The 21614-nt window shown below is 41.5% G+C and overlaps 1 protein-coding gene across 12 annotated transcripts in view; it reads right to left on the reverse strand.

The window, feature by feature from the left end:
• The window catches only part of NFYC (nuclear transcription factor Y subunit gamma), a 66662-nt gene that overhangs the window by 5288 nt on the left and 39760 nt on the right, over positions 1-21614 (reverse strand). For 10 of the 12 annotated variants that reach the window (XM_036348917.1, XM_036348918.1, XM_036348916.1 and 7 more), the window contains 5 exons: positions 16349-16420; positions 14897-15010; positions 10888-10983; positions 5659-5832; positions 2620-2778 (listed from right to left, as the gene is read on the reverse strand). In XM_036348917.1, coding sequence (XP_036204810.1) covers positions 2620-2778; positions 5659-5832; positions 10888-10983; positions 14897-15010; positions 16349-16420 — 615 coding nt within the window. The remainder of the gene's footprint in view (positions 1-2619; positions 2779-5658; positions 5833-10887; positions 10984-14896; positions 15011-16348; positions 16421-21614) is intronic. The other 2 variants (XM_036348914.1, XM_036348924.1) reach the window with 1 other exon arrangement.

Consider the following 21614-nt stretch of genomic DNA (forward strand, 5'->3'; position numbering starts at 1 on the left):
ACAGAAAACTCCATCATGGGAAACCAAACCTACAAAAATGCCCTCGGAGTCCCTCATGCTTAAGATTAAGTCTCAGATAATACAATAATACCACATACTGCATTTAATTGTGTGCTAAAAGCCTTAACTCAGGCTCTTAACGCTCCAGTGTACCATGAAAGTTTTAGTGCTTTGAATGCAGATGAAGAAAGGGCCAAGGTGGTTACAACACAGGAGGAGCTGAGGCTCAGCAGAGAAGTCAGCAGAGAAGGGCTGCAGATATTTACACTTGGGATTTGGGGCGCCCAGACATCACCTCCCTTGGCTGCAGGCTGCCTTTGTTGTAAGGGTGAGCTTCTTGAGGCTAACAGGCTTCTGTCCTGGAATAAACACTCCCCTGCCTTCAAGAGCTAATATCACTGAAGGGAATTGTACTTCCTTCCACGAGGAAAATGCTGGTGGGCTGAAGTGGCACTCCTGTGTGCATTGTTAAATCAAACTGCTTCTCTGCAACTGCCAGCCTGGAAGAGGATTGGAACCACCCAGACAGACTAATTCTAAAGTTCTGGTAGATCATTCCAGAATTGTCTGCTTAAGGCAAGGAGGGCCACAAAATCTAAACCTGTAAAAATCTAATTCAAAAGGAGATAGGGCATGATATTGTGACCTGCAGTCATTTATTTCCTGAGAATGTGCTGAGAGGAGCTGCTGGGAGGCTGTGATGCCAAGCCTCCCTTCCCCACCTCAATCCCTTGATGCAGCTTCCAGGCAACGATGTTAAGATGCTTATGGGGATAAAGGCAGCTGGGCGGAGGCTTAGAAGACCTCACTGCTGAGGCTGACGGTGTCTGGTCCCAGGAGTCACAGAACTCCAGCCAAGGCGCAAGGGATGAAAGACTAAAGCCTGTCCCAGCAGTGGGGAAGGTATACTGACGGCCATAGGGATTTTCCATTTCCTGGCTGGGAAGAGATCTTCGCAGAAACTCAAATGTGATTGGAAAGCTGTGCACCAACTAGTTCCAAGCAGCTCTTCGAAGCTAGAAGCTCTTCTTTTAAGTTTAGACATCTGATGATATACTTCAGTCCTATATCACAGGGTAAGTCTGGGGATCCTCACAGCTTTTATATGTTAACTAAAGAGCAAGTAAGTCTACCCCTTGGGCTTTCAAAAGAGAAGCAGTTTCCTTCCTGAAGGTCATCACTACTGCAAGCATGCTGATGAGTTTAGAAATGCAAGCTCCTATCCGAGAACCATGAAGACAAGGTCCTGAATTCTACTCATCTGTGCTAAAGCTCTGTGCGCCAGAGGGCTAAAAACACTCAAGCCAGTTACTCTTCTCTGGCTTAAATGAATTTATCTTGGTGCCTCCACATGAATGAAAACCATTCAAGAGAGGTCTTGGGGTTGGTGGCTGAAAAAGTGAGGCAAGGAACCTGCAGCTGATGGACAGTGTGTGTGTGTGTGAGAGAGAGAGAGAGAGAGAGAGAAAGAGAGAGAGAGAGAGAGAGAGAGAGGGAGAGAGCGAGCTACAGACACACACTCACTCCACTTTCCTAAACTTTCTCCTGGCCTAGTACTCTGTTAACCCAATAAGAAGTTTCAAAACCAGAGTTGAGGATACTTTTTGAGCTTTTTCAGAGAGAAAGTGGTTAATCAAGCCCAAGTGAATTTCCAGATTTGCCTACATTTCATTTATAATAGGAAGAACAAGGGGTAGGAAATAGAAGGACTGTTCCATGTCACTCACTTTCTACATTTTTTGGTGGCAAAACGACCAATGTATGAATGGCAAGTGTTGAGACAAGAACATTTTTAACAAAAGAACAAGTACAAGTAAAAAAGTCAACAAATCTAAGAAATGAAATCCCTCAAGGCACACAGGAAGCAGTAGTCCACATTGAAGGAATGGATAAGTTAAATGAAAGCCAAAAATATACTTTGCTGCAGGCTCCAGTGGGAACTGACTCATGAATATGCAACAAGTGTATTTATGGCCTTCCCTATACACCTCCCTCGTATTCTTTGCTAGTCAAAAGACAGGACGGTCTCACAGGGCCTTTGGGCCTTGGCATGGAATGGTGGTTGCAATGACTTCTCTATGTAGGTGGAGTGAGGGGAAATTAAGAGGACCTGCAGCACAGTGGTGAACTTTACCATGGGTTAAAGGAAAGCAGTGAGCACACAGTGAAGCAAGTTGTGGTCTAGGGCAGTGATGGCGAACCTATGACACACGTGTCAGAGGTGACACGTGAACTCATTTTTTTGGTTGATTTTTCTTTGTTAAATGGCATTTAAATATATAAAATAAATATAAAAAATATAAGTCTTTGTTTTACTATGGTTGCAAATATCAAAACATTTCTATATGTGACACGGCACCAGAGTTAAGTTAGGGTTTTTCAAAATGCTGACATGCCGAGCTCAAAAGGTTCGCCATCACTGGTCTAGGGTAACAGGAATATAGGTTTAAAAATGTTTATACACACACACATATATGTGATATACATAATCATGCAAAATATATACACATGCACACACACACACTTTTGTCTGTGTGTATATACAGATATAAAATCGTTAAGTATCTCTGTTATTATGTTGAAGAGTGCCATGCAGACCTGAGGCAAGGCAGGGCTTACCGGGATCTGCTGGATCTCTCCTGTGTTTGTGATGATCTGCTGCATCACCTGCATGGTCTGTGCAGTGCTGCTCTGGGCCTGCTGGGCTTGACCCTGTGGCTGGGCCTGGACAATCTGCACCTGCTGACCTTCTCCAACCTGCATGGTCACTGGTGTGGTCTGGAAAGAGTCATGAGAAAGCTGACTGAGTCTGGCTCAGAGTCAGTAGGCTTACAAAGGGGTTAATAACCACGAGGTTAACTAGGAGCAAATCCTCTCCATGAATGCCTGAAGTCATGTTAACACCAAATAATACTCAGCCTAGAGTCCTTTGGGTTTAGAGCACTGTGAAAGTTACTCACCAAAATAAAAGATGAAAAAAACCAAAGAGATTTATTTTTAGGCTCATAGTACAAAATATTTGCCTGAGCCCCAAACATCTCTATGCTTCAAATGCTGCAACTTTTCACAGCCACTTCGATGACAGTAAGGCACATATGGTACAAAAGAATCAAAATCAACCACGACAGTTCACTTGAGAAATAGTCAAGTCGCGTCTAGAACAGGTGAATTTGGAGGGCAAACTAAATGGAAAGTGGGGTCAGTATGAATTATGAATTTACTAAATTTGGGATCCTGGGCTGCTTCTTAGGCCTGCAAGACATTGGGAGGGAAATAAAGTGCACACCGATTTTCACCCCATTTAAGCAGCAGAGCGACCCCAGCCCGCAGCGGCCAACTGGCTGCTCTGGATCATAGCACAGCTGCCTATGGGAGAGTGAACAGGTAAATGCACTGGACACCAAACATTGAATACCTGGATCTTAACTGAGGCCACCCCTAAGTAACAGGAGGGTGGGGAAGACAGACAGAAAGACCTGTGTAAAAATGCATGCATTTGGCTAGGACAGCCGTGGGCAAACTACGGCCCGCGGGCCGGAACGTTTGAAACGAATAAAACTAAAAAAAAAAAAGACCGTACCCTTTTATGTAATGATGTTTACTTTGAATTTATATTACACAAACACTCCATCCATGCTTTTGTTCCGGCCCTCCGGTCCAGTTTAAGAACCCATTGTGGCCCTCGAGTCAAAAAGTTTGCCCACCCCTGGGCTAGGACAACAGGAAACATCTCCTGTTCTCACACTGCAATTTTCAACTCAGCCTATTCCCCAAGCCTCCAGGAATAAAAGTTTCCAATTTTATGACAGAAAATAGAGGATTCACTTTACCAAAATATGCCTTCCTTCGACTTTAGTATGTATTCTGTTCTGCAAAGGTTATCTGCACTCAACCTGAAATAGCCATTACTACAGAGGTCCTGGGGTGTGTCACACAACACAGAACCAGTAACACAGTGAAACAATAGCTGGAAGATGCTGGGAGGAACCAACTTCACCATCCTCACAAGCCTTATCAGCTCCAGGCTGAGCAAGTCCAGGGTGGCAGAAAAGAGGATACATGAAATTCTCGCTGACTAAAAAAAAATGCATACTGCCAACTCATCACTGTACTCTATCAACTCAATTTTCCTGAGAGGATTTCCAAAGTATTTCTAAATCATTTCAGAAAAATGAAGGCTTGTGTTAGCATAGCAGCTGTCAAATCACGTATGGTGTGCCCTGCTGTCAGGGCACAACAACTATGAGCTTCTTAGGATGATTAGCCAATAAGAGCCGCCATTAGCAGACTCCCTTGAAGTTCTCTCTATAAAGGGATAAAGCCTTTGGCAGGCAAACCTCTCACCACTGCAGACGCACAAGCAAGAGCTAAAGAAGGTCCCTTAGGCATCACAGTGCAGTGAACTCCTTAAGGCAGGGATTGAGCTCCAATCATCTTTGAACCCCTCCTGCTAGCATGGTGTCTGGTAAAGACAAGCATTCAATAAATTTGTTATATGGATTAAAAAAACAAAGCAGGGAATACGTCCTAAAATCACAATGATATTTAAATCTACTGCCACTTCCATTTTTTTTCTTCTAGGCAAACCCAGCTCCTCACTAGAACACACAAGGCCGTCTAGAATGTGTCCTCCACCTGTCTTTTCACACTTGCTAGATGTTCCCTGTGCTGCAGCCTTTCCCCACTGCCTTGTGCTATTTCTCAACTCCAAGCCTTTGCTTGTGCTGAGCCCTGTACTGGGAAGTCCCTCCTTGTCTATTTTGATTCATTTCCATTATTCTCTCTAAAACTCATATTATTCCCTTAAAGGAACCTTCTCTGACATCCTCTTCTACCACCCCCTCACATCTTTGCTAGGTACCCCTTTTGATGCATTCCCATAATACCCTCTACACATCCTAAGGATATTTTACACTTTCCACATGGTGGTATAATCTTTAATTATTTGTAGCCCCAACTAGATTGTGAATTCTTAAATATAGGGACTGTTTGACTCATGCTTGTGTCCCCAACCAATGGCATAGGACTTTACCTACAGAGGATGACCAATATTTGATGAATAAATAAACTGATGACTGACAGGGAGTTTGGATTCAGAGCTCAGAGAACAGAGTTCTCTGTAGCCTCTAATGATTCCCAACAAAATGTGCATAATACTGCTCTCACAATTGTATTGGGGAGAGAGAATATTCTGATTACTATTGTAAAAAGAGAAGGACACTTTACTTAAATACAGTAGGTCAGAGAAATGATGGGGAGAAGGGGAGGAGAGGTATGCATGCCTAATCTCTCCCTTAAGGATACAATCCAATTCTGATGTGGACACACAGACAGCAGGCATGGAGTCCACTTAAAACACCTTCTACAGAGATGCCACTACTCTTCATGGGGGTGTCATACAGTTTTTCCTTCCAAAACTTTTTAGCTCATAAGGATCCTGAAGAACATCTTGTCCACTACACTTTCCACATTGACCCATAAGAGATTAGGGTGACATGTCACCTCAATGGCTGAGTCTGGGGAGAGCCCAGGTTTCCAGACTTCAATTCCAGTGCTCTATGATGCTCTGAGTACCTGTCTTGCCCTGGTCAAGCTTTCACCATCCCAAACCTAAGAAGTACTATCTTGCTGGGCAGGCACCCCCTGCAGCTCACAGACCTGACCCTGCTGAGGCTGCGCAATGATGATCTGCCCGGGCTGGATGGTGGTTGTGGAGCTGGTGGTCTGCTGGCCTTGCTGCTGCCCCTGGACTTGGACGGCGGTGGGCTGCTGAGCCAGCGTGAAGTAGTACTGGACAGGCTCGGCAGGAGTCACAGACTGGCGCACCTCCTCCTGTGGGTAGAAGGAGAGGCAGGTAAGAGGAAAAGAACCGACTCAGCAGCCGCCAGAGTGAATTTCCATTCTTCCCCCAAACGGGCTCTGTGCCGTTGCCTGCTGAATGCTGAGCTCTCCACATTTGAAGCCAAGGGAAACTGGAATTCGAAGAGACCAGTTGTGCTACATCAAACTAAAAATAACAGATTCCATAGGTTTCACCAAACTTACAGCCAGTTTTCTGAAGTAGAGTTAGCACCCATTGCATGGTAAGTTGCAAATGGGCAAATAATTACTGCCACTAAAAGCCACGCACTAGCAGTGCTTGTGAGTAAATGCTGTCGAGGCCTGTGATCTGAGGACAGTGCTAATTGTGAGCACTGGAAGATGCTACCCAAACGTCAGGCTCTCAGGCCAGTTCCCAATCTCCCAAACAGGCAGCACTCTCCTTATTTTGTTCCCACCAACTCAGGAGGGACAGAGCAGGGGAAAAGGACATAGGGCTTTTCCTGGGTTGAAATTTCAGAATCAAATGTTAGGATCGAGAGCATCAGTAGGCAAGTGCTTAGCTTTGCACAGTACGTTGAGAGCTCAGTGGTCACTGAGGACCACATCCATCCAGTGTCACATCTGCTTCTGGTTGTACTTAGCCACAGAAGAGCAACCCAGGGGGCCTGAGGGACAGCTCTCCGCTGGGTGCTGCCTTGGCTGACTAGGGAGGTCGCATTCTGTCCGATCTGCTGGGTGAAGAGACTGTTCCTTCTTCAGCTGACGTTTTCCATGGCAGAAGGAGTAAACAACCCTCTCCCAGCCACCTTGAGCTCACAGCTGAGAGTGTAGGATGTTTACACACACTACGGCATGGTTATAGCCTGAGGGTCCAGGGTTGGTCAGCCCCTGACCATGGACAGAGATCGGCATCTGCTCCAGAGGACCCTGTGGCACACGGTGCCCCTGCCTGGGACAACAAAAACAACAGAAACATACAACTTGGGCTGGCTGAGCAAAAAATTAACTATATTTACTCACTCCCTTGTTCTAAGCTAAGTTTGCCATGTTCAAGATAAGAGGAAAAGACAATTCTTCAAGGTATAGAGACCCTGTAGACTGCCTCAAAGCTCCCCAAAGTGACATTTACATAGTTGGCATTGACCCCATCATCCCCTCATTAGGTCAGGCGCTCTAGTCTGGGTTTCCAGTCCTTTGCTCACTGAACTTTTTTGTCCTTGCTTGTCAAATTAACTACTTTCCCATGAAGGCAAAGCCTAGCTCTCTCTTGCTCTCCACTGTCCCCACTATTCATTCCCTTGTAGGCACCTAATAAGCACTTGCTGAATGAGAATGGATTTACAGAGCCAGGCAGACAGAGATAAGAAAATACAGGCACACCATGTATTATTGCACTTGGCTTTATTGCACTTCCCACGTGTTGATTTTTTTTTTTTTTTTTTTACAAACTGAAGGCAAGACCCTCCATCAGCAAAAAAGGTTACAACTCACTTTATTGATAAACCTGCTTATTACAGTGGTCTGTTAACAAACCAGCAGTAGCTCCGAGATGCCTGTACTTGCTTTATTGTGGTGGTCTTGAACTGAACCCACAATATCTCTGAGGTATTGCGGTACCTTTTTTTTAAACCCAAGTTGGTAGTAGAATAAATTTTCTTGAATATAACAGCTGTTACCAATAGAAGAGACCCTAAACTCTCTTTGCTACCTCTAGGATTTTGTAGTCTAGTGTGGGGAGAAATCCATGTTCCCTGTAGAACAGGGCTGGGCATTATTTTGCTTGCCTGGTGACTGGGGGGCCCAGGATAGTAAAACTAGGACTGCTGATATAAAGCCTATGAGACACGCGGTCTCTGCATTACCAGATTCCCTGATGGCCATCCACTCAGCCTAGGCAGACACTTGTGACACGCTGGGTTTCTGAGCTAGTCCTCGAACATGAACCAACTTTTTAGGTTAATGTATTCTGTGCTTCAGACCCAAACCGTTTGAACACTGAATGTGATCATTCTGAGGCAGAAGAAAGAGGGGGCCCCCTTTTATTTTCAGCTAGGTCTGTTTCCAGAACAACTTAACTGTGACAATGTCACCTCCATTTCAACTCCAACTTCTATTATAAATTAAGGTCAGTCTTGTCAACTAGACCTTGGCTGTGGCAGGGATAAACTGATATCCTCCTTAGCCATGAAACTGATCTTTTTCAAAGCTCTTGAAATGAGTTCAATGTATTCATTTTCCATTGAGATTTCCCTTCCTACTTTATAAAAAACATTAATCACTAAAGTTCAGACCTAACTTGAGAAAGCTCTTGGGTGATAAGAAGGTATACAGGACCAAAAGCCCCCCAGAACCAACTTGCATTGCAGGAAGTGAGAAGGCAGGCAGACACTGGCTGGCATTTCCTAGCCCTGACCTGTGATGGTTCTGTATCCAGTTATCCCTGACTGTAGCTGATCTACAAATGAATATGGTCTTTTCACCAGACAAAAAGCAAACCCTTTAAATATCCCTTTCAGAAGCCAAAATACCCCTTGCCAAAAGCTGGGAGAGCAGGTGAAGAGCTTCTCCTGTGCTGCCTGCTGTAGCCTCCTAACTTGTTTATGAACCAGGCAGGGTCTCTAGGACATTCCATCAAGTCAGTTTGCGCTGTGAGGAGGGCATGACTGTTCTCAATTCACTGGAATGGAAGGAGGCATATATAAGGTTTTCAGCATTTATGAAGACTCATTCAGCCAATGGAGGTCAAGCTAGCAGGGGAATGATTATGCTTGGTTTAAAGAGATGGGTGAAGAGAAATGATATTTCAATGGGCAGGAACTTTCAACTCATAGCTTTAGTGGGGTACAAGTCAAACCTCAACAACCTTCTACTTTCAAATAGTTTTTATTTGCTTTCCTGAAGAACAAGATAAATTCCCAAGCATCTCTGAGAGGTCAAGGACCTTAGATCCCAGCTCAGTATTTGTGGCTAGTTCCTTTCCCCAGTAGTGGAACATCATCCCAGATGCTAGAACAATCTCGGAATGAATGACTGGGTCAATCCAGAATGGGGTACTTGCCCAGCTCTAGCTGTGGCCTCCCCTAACAGAGGGTTTACTCTTGGGATGTGGTCAGAAGTGGAGACTAACAGCCAGAGAATGAGCAGCATCGCCTCCTAGGGCTACCAGCCACAGACTGGAAAAAAGTCCATTAGCTTCAGGAGCAAGAGCAAACTGCTGCCTCTTCAGAAAGGGTGAATTCTGGAGAGCAGGTGCTTTTACAGGACTTAAAAAGGTGTTAGCCAATTTGGAGATTGGGAAAACTTCATGTCTACAAAGGATTAATAGTGCTACCTGAGAATTTCAGGCCAGCTTCCAGTAATCTCAACCTTTCAAAGGCCAGGCAGCAGCTGTCCCAAACAGGATGCCAATCAATGGCTTGAACACCTACAAAGAACTGAGTCTAGACAGCAAGGAGCTGTTTCAGCTAGACACACTTTAAAAAAGAGATGGATCACAGCATTTAGACTCAAGATGGAACAAGGAGCTGTCTGACACCCTAAGAGAGACAAGCACTGAAGACTCTGGAGGAAGGGACAGGACATGACCCTTCTCTCCAGCCGGTTGATTCAGCAGGCAGCCCACGGAAAACAAGCAGAAGTTAGCACAAGGAGCATGACCAAGGCCTGATTTTCTGACAGATCGCACCACTTCATTTTTAAAGGGGGCTGCTCAAACACATTACAACACGGAGAGCATGTGTGTCTTATCATTTTTTTTGAAGGAAGAGAAGTGGTCTGGGTTTCTGCAGTAGTGACTTCTCAGAGAGGAAGGAAGCCCACGGGCACTAACCTGCAATGTCTCAAAGGCGATGCGCAGCCAGGGACGACCGTGGCAGCCTGCCGCTGTAAACATCCGACTGAAAGCTCCTCTGAACACCTTACAGCTTCCAGTCAAGGATGTTTACAGTAGCAAAGACTGCCCAGAAAGAACGGAGACACAGTGAGGCTCCCTGCACTAGTAAGGGGGTAACAGAGGGCTTGCTAATCCAAAGGCTCCAGGCAGGGTCAGGATTACAAATGTCTTTTAAGATGCCCACTTCTCTTACACCTTCTGACTGGTTATTAATAGAGACAGCATGAGAGTCACTGAATGACCCATTTCCAAAAATAATATACTATGAAATAATTCATTAAAACCACTTAAAATTTTGTTAAGAAAACAGAGTAAGCAGAACAAGGCACACCTTTGCTCCCACCAGACTCTGGTACTATTCCCCCAGTGTCTCAATTACACCTGGTGAGTCACGAAATGTGCGTGCTTGAACCAATGAGTTATAAAGCATAGGGGCCTATTAAAACCGCAATTAAGAGACTTATGCACCCAAGGTGCTGGAAAAAAAAATTGGTGGGACCTTTGGAGAGGGGCAGGTAGAAGAGAGGGAAAGGCAGGCAGGCAGACATTCACATTCTTTCTAGTGATTGCTTAGAAAACAGTTTTAGCGATGGTTCTCAAATCTGGTTGCACATTAAAAGCACCTGGGGAGCTTTAAAAAGTACTGATGCCTGGGCCTCCCCTCTCAGAGTCTGATTCAACTTGGTGTGGGGTGGAGCCTGGGCATTGGTATTTTTTAAAACCCTAGCAGGTGATTTAATATGTAACCAGAGTATTATATAGAGAACCACAATAAAGAGTAAGAGAAAACCAAAGTCCACTCACTCCAAACACTGTGCACATAGAGACGCTGTTTCTTGAAAATCTAAAATCTGTAACTCACTGGACATGTTCTCGATCCCAGATTAAGAACTCTGATAGAGTTCCTAGGATACCTTGAAATGAGCTTCACTTTTACTATTTATAACCAAAATCTTTAATTTTATCTATTTTCACTGAAATACCACCTCAGCGGCACTGAGTTAAAAGTATCCATAAATGAGTAGCAGAAGGAGATGTTAAGGATGGATCTGGTCTAGAGAAGTAGCAAAAGAAATAGCAGATGGCTTGTGCTGAGAGAGGAAAAGGAGCATTATTAGACATCCATATGCAAGGTGCTTAGCAGCAGCAGCAGCAATGCCTTCCCAGCTCACCTGACGCTTTGGAGGTTTCAATTCATCTCTTGGAACAATATCGATGAGAAAGTCAAACTGATCAAATTTTGTAATTGCCATGGCGATATCATTCCTCTGTAACAAAGAAAAGCGAGGTGAAAAATTAGCCTGGGGAGAAACTAGTTTACCCAGCTTTATAACCTCCAGGTTACAAGTAAGAGATGATGATGACTTCTAAGCCAAACTAAGTACCCATGGCCAAGTCTATAGCTGAAATAAGCACAGCCAAATTCTTATAAACTTCAAATGATCAGACCTGCTGGAAAGACATCTTCAAAGTCAACAAAAAAACCTACCTGTAGCTCGTGCTCCACAAGCCGAATATTCGAGCTTCTAACTACTACAGCCTCTGCTAGATTCTGCCCTAGGTCCTCTCCATGACTTAAAAAACGGTCCTCCAGCTAAAACTGTACAAATCTAGCAATCTCAGGTGGCAGGTTTCTGGTCATTAGGTGGTTAGCAAGGTTAGGCAATCATTCAATTTTATAACCTTTTTAAGATTCTAAATAGTATTTTGCCTCTTAGTTCAGAAGCAGTTAAAATCTATTTTGAATTTCCTGGCTGAAATTCTAATCCAATAACTTTCTAATTACTGATCTGTATCTTAGTTTCCAAAATTTTTATTTTGGAATTCAAAATCGCAATGTTAATTAAATCCATGGATTAAATCTTGTTTAATGTGATATAAATACTGGAAGTCTGAAATTACTAGAACAGAGTTTCAGGTGGGCTGAGGACACAGGAGTCGGTTGACTAATGATTCTGAAACCAAAGCCTGCTCTGAAGGGGTTCTTTCTAAGAGTAACACTTCTTTCTTTAAATAATAAAATTAAAGGATTTTTATTTTTTTACTAAAAATCAACATACTAACAGTGTAAGACAATTTTAAAGAAAAAAAAACGGGAGAAGAGAGAACAATGATATACATGTATTAAGGGAAAAGTAAACTTTGAAATTCATTTAAAAATAGACGATGATTTGATGGATAGAAGGATAGATATGGGGATAAAATAAGTAAACTTTTAATGGCAGGATCCAGGTGGTGAGTATACATACAGGTGTTCACTATAAACTTTGCTTATGTGTGAATTTTTTCATAATAAAATGTTGGGGTGAAGGAGAAGTCAACCTTCTAACCAAAATCCTTAGCAACCTCTACATAGCACATCTTAAGAAAAGGTGACTCATCAGACAAAATAGGAGGGGATGGAAATTTTCTGTTTTTTCCTTCCCTTGTCTCTGTGATGGCCCAAAGCCACTGAAATGCAAAACTTCAGTCCTCCATTCTTGCCAACCATCAGCTTGATAATAAACCCATCCTACCGAAGCAGGGCACATTTTAAAGCTGCCAGGACTCATTTAAGATTAGCACGATATAGTATCACATTCTTGATGATGTCACCTACTCAAAGCTATCTAAACGGCTCATCTAAGCATGAAATGAGAGGAGGGGTGAAAGAGAAAGAAATAATAATCACCTTCAAACAAACACTAATGTGTTCTACAGTATTTTGAAAACATAGATATACTTAAATCGGTCTTTTTAACATTGTAATTTTGTCTTTTTAAGTGCTAATATTTTACTGAATTATTATTCATATTCAGTAAGATACAGAAATCTTAAGTACACAGCTGGATTTTTATAAATATATACACCCAGGTAGCTATCATCTAGATAAGAATATAAAGTTCCCTTCCATCACTTTCCGGTCAATTACCATGCCCTCTCCCCACAACCCCCCAATCTGAGGTAACCACAACTCTTATTTCTATCACTATGGACAGTACCTGGCACCATGTGCTATGTAATTCTTTTACTTAACATATTTTTGTGATTCATCCATGTTGCTGTATGGATCAAGTTTGTTTCTTTTATTGTTGAACAGCAATTCATTTCAAGAATATATCAATTTTTTAATATATTCCTATCTTGATTTTAGTCATTTAGTGGATATAAACTAGCATCTCACTGTGGTTTTACTTTGTATTTCCCAGATGACAAATGATGTTATGCACCTTTTCATGTTTACTAGTCATTTGGAATCTTCTTTTTGGAAGGGCCTGTTCAAATGTTTTGCCCATTTAATTTTATCTTAGGTTTTCTTAACTGATCTTGAAGGTAATTTCAATTGGCTCTTTAGATCTACAGGCTTCCTTCAAGGCAGTCCTAAAGTAAGTTCTCAATGTCTAGCTGCACTAGAATGTAGACTTCCCTGGGGTGGGGATTGTTATCTGTTTTGTGTATCCAGAGCCTAGAACAGTGCTCGGCACATTGTGGGTGATTAATAAATACCTGTAGAATAAATAAATAAATAAATGCATACATACATACATACATACATACATACATACATTCATTTTCAACTTTTGAGGTAAGAGGAAAACAAGGAGAAGACATAATTTACACTCTTGGCTTTTTTGTTAAAATACTGTCACTCTCTTATATCTGTCACATCCTTACTCTATGTCTGAGAAATGTTTCTTCCAACAGCTAGGCCCTGGTGGTTGAGGGGAGAGCCTCTAGAGCAGTGGTTCTCAACCTTCTGGCCCTTTAAATACAGTTCCTCATGTTGTGACCCAACCATAAAATTATTTTCGTTGCTACTTCATAACTGTAATGTTGCTACTGTTATGAATCGTAATGTAAATATCTGATATGCAGGATGGTCTTAGGCGACTCCTGTGAAAGGGTCGTTCGACCGCCAAAGGGGTCTCGACCCACAGGTTGAGAACCGCTGCTCTAGAGCCAATGACCAAGAGGTCTTCATACAATATGAATGTTTGTTTGCTGGATTAAAATAAAAAGAGAACAAAAAAAGAAGAGGAAAAGGATTCTCAGGAAAGCAGATGAGGAAAAAGAGGCTAACGAGGTCAGTAAAACTGATTCTTCCTGGGACTGTCCTTTCAAGGCTTCTAACCAGAAGTTGTTTACATCTGGAAATAGATAAATATAAGTTTAGCCTCCCTCTGTTTATAGTGAGGACTCACCAAGTAAATAGTTCAGTCACTGAGTTGTGAAAACCATGAGAGAGCTGGAAATTAAAATTCTTGGTGGGCCTATGTTCATAGCAGCACAATTCACCATAGCTAAGATCTGGAAACAGCCTAAGTGCCCATCAGTAGATGAATGGATTAGAAAACTGTGGTACATCTACACGATGGAATACTATGCTGCTCTAAAAAGGAAGGAACTCTTACCATTTGCAACGTCATGGATAGAACTGGAGAGCATTATGCTAAGTGAAATAAGCCAGTCAATGAAGGAAAAATACCACATGATCTCACTCATTCATGGATAATAGAGACCATTATAAACTTTTGAACAATAATAGATACAGAGGCAGAGCTGCCTCAAACAGATTGTCAAACTGCAGCAGGAAGGCCGGGGAGGGTTGCGGGGCAGGAGGTAGGGGGGTAAGAGATCAACTAAAGGACTTGTATGCATGCATAGAAGCATAACCAGTGGACATAAGACATTGGGGGATAGGGGAGGCTAGGGGACTGTCTAGGGCGGGGGGATAAAATGGACACATATGTAATACCCTTTGTAATACTTTAAGCAATAAAAAAAAATAAAATAAAAAAAAAAAAAATTCTTGGTGGGGAAATACTATCATGGCTATAAGGTATGCCTGCCTCCCAACAGTAGAGGAAGATACCAGTTACACTCAGCTTGTCAGAGGCCTAAGGAAAAACAATCTTTGGTCTAAGCCAGGGGTCCTCAAACTAAGGCCCGCGGGTCACATGCAAATACAAATATTGTATTTGTTCCCATTTTGTTTTTTTACTTCAGAATAAGATATGTGCAGTGTGCATAGGAATTTGTTCATAGTTTTTTTTTAAACTATAGTCCGGCCCTCCAATGGTCTGAGGGACAGTGAACTGGCCCCCTGTTTAAAAAGTTTGAGGACCCCTGGTCTAAGCCATGCAAGAGAAGCAGGCAGCTAGCTACTTGCCCAGCTTTCCCAATGTAGGCCTACAATATTACCTGTAGAGTCCGACGCTTGTTATCCTCTGTGTGGATCCAGGCTCGAAGAGTCAACTCTGTGATAAAAATCTGGGCTGCCTTGGCAAAAAGCACAGGGGCTTCTGCACTGATCATCTGTAACAGATGTACATCTGTCAATCACCAGTCATTCAAACCAGTTAATTTGCCCCTTATCTCATGTCCTGCCACTGGACTATGGGGCAAGTGTTGGAAAAGGAGAAGGTAGTAGTCTCAAGAGATCCCAAGATAAAATAAAACCACAAGTAGGAACAAAGCAGGTAGAAGAAGAAAAAAGAACACTTATCTAGCACCTACCATGCACTTTCTTACTCTCATAACAGCCTTGTAGAGAAGCTAGGTTTAAGAGAGGTGAAGTAACTTGCCCAGGGCCATAAAGTCAGTAAGTGATATAATCCAAGGAGAGACAATGTGGGGAAATAATGAGTCTGAGAGCCAATGGATTTAGGCAAAATCTCAGGCTTCCCATCCTTTCGGGCTTTATTTTTCACATACTGAAAAAGAGGATAACTTTTCAGTACTGTTGTGGGAATCAAATGAGAAGATTTATGTACAAGCACCCAGGACAGGGCCTGGAACACAGTAAGTACTCAAGTAATATAAGCTCTTGGTCAAACAAGACTCTGGATCCTTGGTGAGGTGGTCTGTATAGGATACAGGCACTGGACGAGCTATGGAGTTAAGGAAGCAGATGAGTATTGGGATCTTGGTTCTCCTACTCTAGGCAAGTCAGTTTTCTTATTTCTTTTTTTTTTCTTTGTTTTGTCTATCTCCGTATCTAGAAAATTAAACTACTAATTCTTATCCTACCAAATCTCACAGGATTACTATGAGGAGGAATTGAGCTAACAGAAGGGAAAATTGCTGTGAACTGTTAGCTTTCTATACAAATACAAGAGACTATGCATTTTGAGTGGTAAGGAAGGAGCTGCTCTTTTTCTGAGAGAGTTGTAGTGGGTGGCAGACTCCTAAGAATACAGCAATGGTCTCCTCCAAGTAAACCCTCTCACAAGTATTATTCGTGTAAAACAATTCACAGATGCAATACTCATAGATACAATAGCATTATCAAACATTTTTTAGAGCTCAGATCAACAAATAGAGACTGTAATAAGATGCTAAGAAGATGGCACTGTCCTGATGATTTGATGGTACATGTTTACACTACATGCTGAAAAGAACTGGATGTTTCAAAAAGCACTCAGTATCTTTTCAACATCTAGAAAACAGGACACCCCTAATTTTCAGAGAAGCATCATATAATAATTAAAATTGTTCAATTTCAGCTCACTTAACAATTTTACGAGAAACTAAATAAAAAAGCAACAGGCAATATTTTCATTTTTATTTAATTAAATTTGAGCTCTAGAGAAATGAGCAATAACCCACCCATCATTTTAGCTTCAATATAAATAAAAATGAACGTAAATTCACCTTCACATCTTCATCCAGTTTCATAATCTTCTTAATACGAGCCAATGGCAGTTCCTGTACTCGGAAATCTTTCTGAAATGAGTAACAAAAGGTGCATAAATGGTGGGGACAATCAGTAGGGCAAAACAGGCATCAGGAAGCACACTGATTGGCTTAGTCCCTCCTTTTAGAAAATATGGCAGGACAGAAGGTACAGATAAAATGAAGAAAATACAAGCTCCTAGCAAAATTCTTAACCCATGTAGAGCTTTAAACAATTAAAGGGTTTCAGGATAAACTTATGATGGCTTTTACCGGATTCAAATGTGATTTTTGCCTCAGGAGCAAAAATTCATTCCTCTAAGTTGCCAGTTTTTTCTTCTACTTGGGGATTGCAAGTGCCAGCATAACCTGACCACAGTGACCCACAGTTCTCTTCTTCTGACCTTCGCTCTAACCTGACACCAAAAATTAGGGAGGAACTCCCTAAGGGCTTGTTTCCAAAATTAGCTTAGGGGGAGGGGGGTGGGTTAGAAGATTATGGAAGAGGGGTGAGGGTAAATTTATCAGCTGGCTCTTTGGAATAGCCCTGGCACTTTTTTTTCTTAAAAAACAAGACTGGGCTGGGGAAAACCACATCAACTTTACTGTGGATAGGATTTAGGAAAGAGCTTTTTGATCAGCACTACTCAAGTATTTGTGATTAAGCCCTTTTTTGTTTTATTTTGATACTACTGGTATTTCAAAGCATGCTCAATGATGAATGCAATTCTAGAATTAAAAATCAATTCTGGGTTTCAGAGCTGCAATGAAGAAAAAGGTGCAAAGGCAGAGATTAGCTAAAATCAGCAAAATCCCTTCTGAGACTAGGTGTCAAATGATTGATTCTGTAAGTGTTCTGAAATGTGACTCACACCAAATCCAATATGTTCACATGGGACTTTGCATCATCACATTATAGAAAGAGCAGCTACTATTTGAGATTTGGTATTATTAACAACAAAAAAGTAAACTTTCTTTTCCAAGACCAACAGCAAACCTCAACTAAATGTTAAAGAAGGGGGTACTAGTGAAAAACATAAACAGCCTTCCCAGAACCCATTTTATAATTACAGAAGGGAAGAACAACAATTAGGATAAAATGCACACCAAGACATCTAATTTCCCCACAAACTCAACAAGCTGCTTGGCTACTGGCTACCACTCACCTCTACAAACTTCCAACACCAATTTTTCATCATTTCATTTTCCAAAGTAGGTGTCAATATTTTCCATGAAGCCTCTACTAAAACTAACCCTGGAGTGGCAGATGTTTAGAACTCCAGTTTATTAAATTTTTACCAAAAGGAGAGAGCAGGACACATTCTTTCTATTCTTATTTGTTTTCTCCTCTTTCATTTACTTATTCATGTAACTCAACTAATATGATATGTGCTACTGTGTGAAAGATGCAAATCTATACTTACCTTTGAACAGCTTATAGTTTAATTGTTAGAGACGGTCACATAAAAACATTAAAACACCATATATCATATTAGAATGGGGGTATAAAATCCCACAGAAACAAAGAAGAAAATACCAGCTGGCAATGGGGGGTTGGAGTGAGCAAGAGGAGTTGGCAAATGTTCCACAGAGAGGCTGACATCTGAATTGTGTATAAGGGATGCTACAAATTTGCTTGTTGGAAAAATAGAGAATTCATATTCAGTCAGAGGGAGCAGCATGCACAGAAGCACAGAGACACACAAAACAGGGCCTATTCAAGTTTTAGATATATGACCTTAGTACAGAGGGGAGCAACACGAAAGAGAATGCTGGATTGAGGCCAGACCCTAAAGGGACTTAAAAAACAAAACATTTACCACATAAATCAATCACTGGTCTTCCTTCATGTGTGGCAGATCACAAAATATGATGATGCTAAACAGAAATCCCAAAGACAATGCTGGGGATGATAATTCCTTTGAAAGGCCTCCGAGGATGACATATACAACACAAGATTAAGACCCTAAGATTCAGCTCTCTTGCAAGTGCACTCTTATCTGACTTGGTTAGTGAATATAATTTCCACAAGTTTGTTACAAGATTACTTAATCAAAACCCAAAACTGATAAAAAAGACCTTCTTCCCCAACTTGAAAGAGTAAAATACCACTTTCAGAATTTCTATAAGACTGGTCTTTAATCAAAAGCAACAAGAAAGGGTCAAAGATAAAGAGATTATATAATTCCCGCCTTGGAGAAGTATAAAGTGAGGCAGAAATTTACAAAAAGCTCTGCTCTAAGCCCACTCCAACCTTTTCTTTTGCAAGACACTTTCTCATAATCCCCAAACCTTGAGCTCTAAAGGGACAATATGTGAAAAGTGGATCTTCAGATATATGTGTGTATGTGCCCCAGCCAGTTTGGCTCAATGGATAGAGCTTCGCATTCGGACTGAAGGGTCTTGGGTTCGATTCCAGTCAAGGTTACATGCCGGGGTTGCCGGCTTAATCCCCAGTAGGGGGGCGTGCAGGAAGCAGCTGATCAATGATTCTCATCATTGATGTTTCTATCTCTCTCTCCCTCTCCCTTCTTCTCTGAAATCAATTAAAAAAAAAATTGGAAAAAAGAAAGATATATGTGTGTATGTGGTTCATTATTACTGACAATAGCCCAGTTTTCTATAATCTCATCCTAGCTTTCCAGTCACATCTAAGAGTTTACGATAACCTTATGGGAGAGGGGAGCCCTTAATTATCAGTAGACTGATGTCCACTAAATTGGCTTTCAATTCAATGTTCCCTCATCATTGGCAACCATGCAACTCATGTGCTAACTTCTCCTGATGCGGATCCAAGTGAAAGACAACTGAGACAGACTGACTCTACTCTTGGTAGTGTTATCAGCAAATGGAAAAGCAGATTCTCTCTCAGAACATTTCTGTGCTCTTGATCACAACAAAAGAACTCCATTAAAAATACTGCCATCTGAAACTGCTGAGTTTCAAGAAGTCTGAATTCATTCAATGAGAGTTCAGAGCCAAAGAAAAGCCAATGGGTCTCAGGCTGCACTAAAGAAAATCCAGAGTTTCAAATAATGATGAGAAATCTTTTCCAGGCCTATCCAGCCAGATACTCCAGCAAGACAGGATTGAATCCTCTCAAAAGCAATGATTCTCAATCTTGGCTGCATGTTAGAATCACCTGGAGAGCTTTTGAAAAACAAGATGCCCGGGTTCTGTCCCAGACTAACTGAATCTGGAATTTCTGGCATCACGATTTTTGAAAACGCCCCTGGTGACTGGGGATCCACAGTCAGTGTTAACGGCCACTGCTGCTTTTAAAGTCTTACTACTCAAAGTCAGCAATGGCTTCGCCTGGGAACTCAGAAGAAATGCAGAATCTCCGGCTCTGCTCCAAACCTACTATATCAAAATCTCTATTTTAACAAGATCCTCATGTGGTTCATTAGACAATCAAGTTTGAGAAACACTGCTCTACAAGAAGGGCTCAAACAACACAGGACCTGTTTTGTAATAATCCATAAACCTCACACCTCCAAGTTTTTCTTTAAATGGTTATCTGATTTGACTATAATGTTAAAAATACCACTGTCTAATCTGGAGGCACTGAAGAATGAAAAGATGTAACTGGTAAATAAAAGAAAGTGACCTCAGCATTACATTACGGCTAATTGGAGGCTGAATCGTACGGAGTAAGTTAGGGGAGAATTAGATTTTCTTTTTCAAGATTCAGCGTTGTTGCCTCCCCATCTACTCCCCAAAAGACAAACTTAGCTTTCTCTTGTCCACTTTCAAAGAGGTCTAGAGGAATAAAATCCAATGCCAAAAAGTCTGTGAATTATTATTTCCAGAGCTCTGTCGAGCAGAAAGATGGTATTGTACACAATCATTCTGGTGTGCAATCATTTAGGTATGATTTTTGACCAACTTCAGTTCCAGCTGAACACTACCTGGATTTACGCACAATTACGGAGTAAAGAGAGCATGATGGCCACCCTGAGAGGAAAGATAAATTGCTTTTGCAGAACTCAGACCAAATTGACTGGGGCCAGTATTTCTAATATATCATGTAATATATATCACCTAGCAAATTTCAATTCATTGTTTTAGAATAATCTTTGTCCCAGTCTTAGAGACCACCGACAGCTTGTGATTACTCTCACACGTTTTATTTATGTTTGGATAGTCTGAACATATGGCTATTTAAAAAGTCTGTTAGACATGTTGAGATGTCAACCTAAGAGGCTCTGACATATCTGAGGAAGTCTGGTTATAAGTGCTAGTGAGTTCTGGACCGGCACAGACTAAATGCTAAAGTATCTGACAACGTTACACAGGCTGAGATGCAGTCGGAGAAGCAGATACGTTCATGTGCCATAGAGAAAGGCAGATAAATGGATAAAGAAAATGTAGCGAATACACACATATATGGAATATTACTTAGACTTAAGAAGGAAAGAAATCCAATTACATGCTAGAACATGGATGAATCATGAGAACATTATGCTAACTGAAATAAGCCAATCACAACAAGACAAATATTGTATGATCCCATGTATATGAGGCATTTAAGACTGGTGAAATTCATAGAAACACAAAGTAGAATGGTGGTTACCAGGGGCTGGGGAGAGGAGGAAAGGGTAGTTGTTGTTTAATGGGTACAGACTTTCAGTTCTGCAAGATGAAAAAGTCCTGGAGAGATGATCCACAGCAATGTAAATATGTATTTAACACTACTGAACTGTACATTTTTAAAAGGTTAAGATGGTAAATTTTGTCTGGTTTTTTCCCCCACAATTAAAAAAAAAAAAAATCAAAGCCCCCAAAAAATACAGAAAAGTTAAGTGCTGAGTTTGAACCTCCAGAGTTTCTCTGGCCACCTGCCTGATTTTGGATTTCTGGTTCTGTGCTCAGCTGGAAAGTAGACTTGCTATACTGGCCTACTCTGACCACACTCTAGAAGGGCACTAGTTTTATACCAGGTGGACCCCAGGACTAAAACCTGATAAACTTAACCATGAGATTATCCCCTTAAAATATGAATAGACCCCAGTAATAATTTTATTTTTCCTTCCTTCTCTTTTATATCTAAGACAGTTTAGATAAAACCATCACCTTTAGACTGCAGAAGAGAAAGAGTGACTTTTCTGTGGAAAACCACATGTGAACACAGAGATCAGGAATAAATTATGCCTTTTAAATTTGCTTGAGATTACACGTTTTAGTCTATGTTTTGGTTATTCATCTCATAACTCTTTAGACTCTTTAAAAGTTTCTCCTTTCT

Source organism: Myotis myotis, unplaced genomic scaffold (genome assembly GCF_014108235.1).
Source record: "Myotis myotis isolate mMyoMyo1 unplaced genomic scaffold, mMyoMyo1.p scaffold_m19_p_2, whole genome shotgun sequence".
NCBI lineage: Eukaryota > Metazoa > Chordata > Mammalia > Chiroptera > Vespertilionidae > Myotis > Myotis myotis.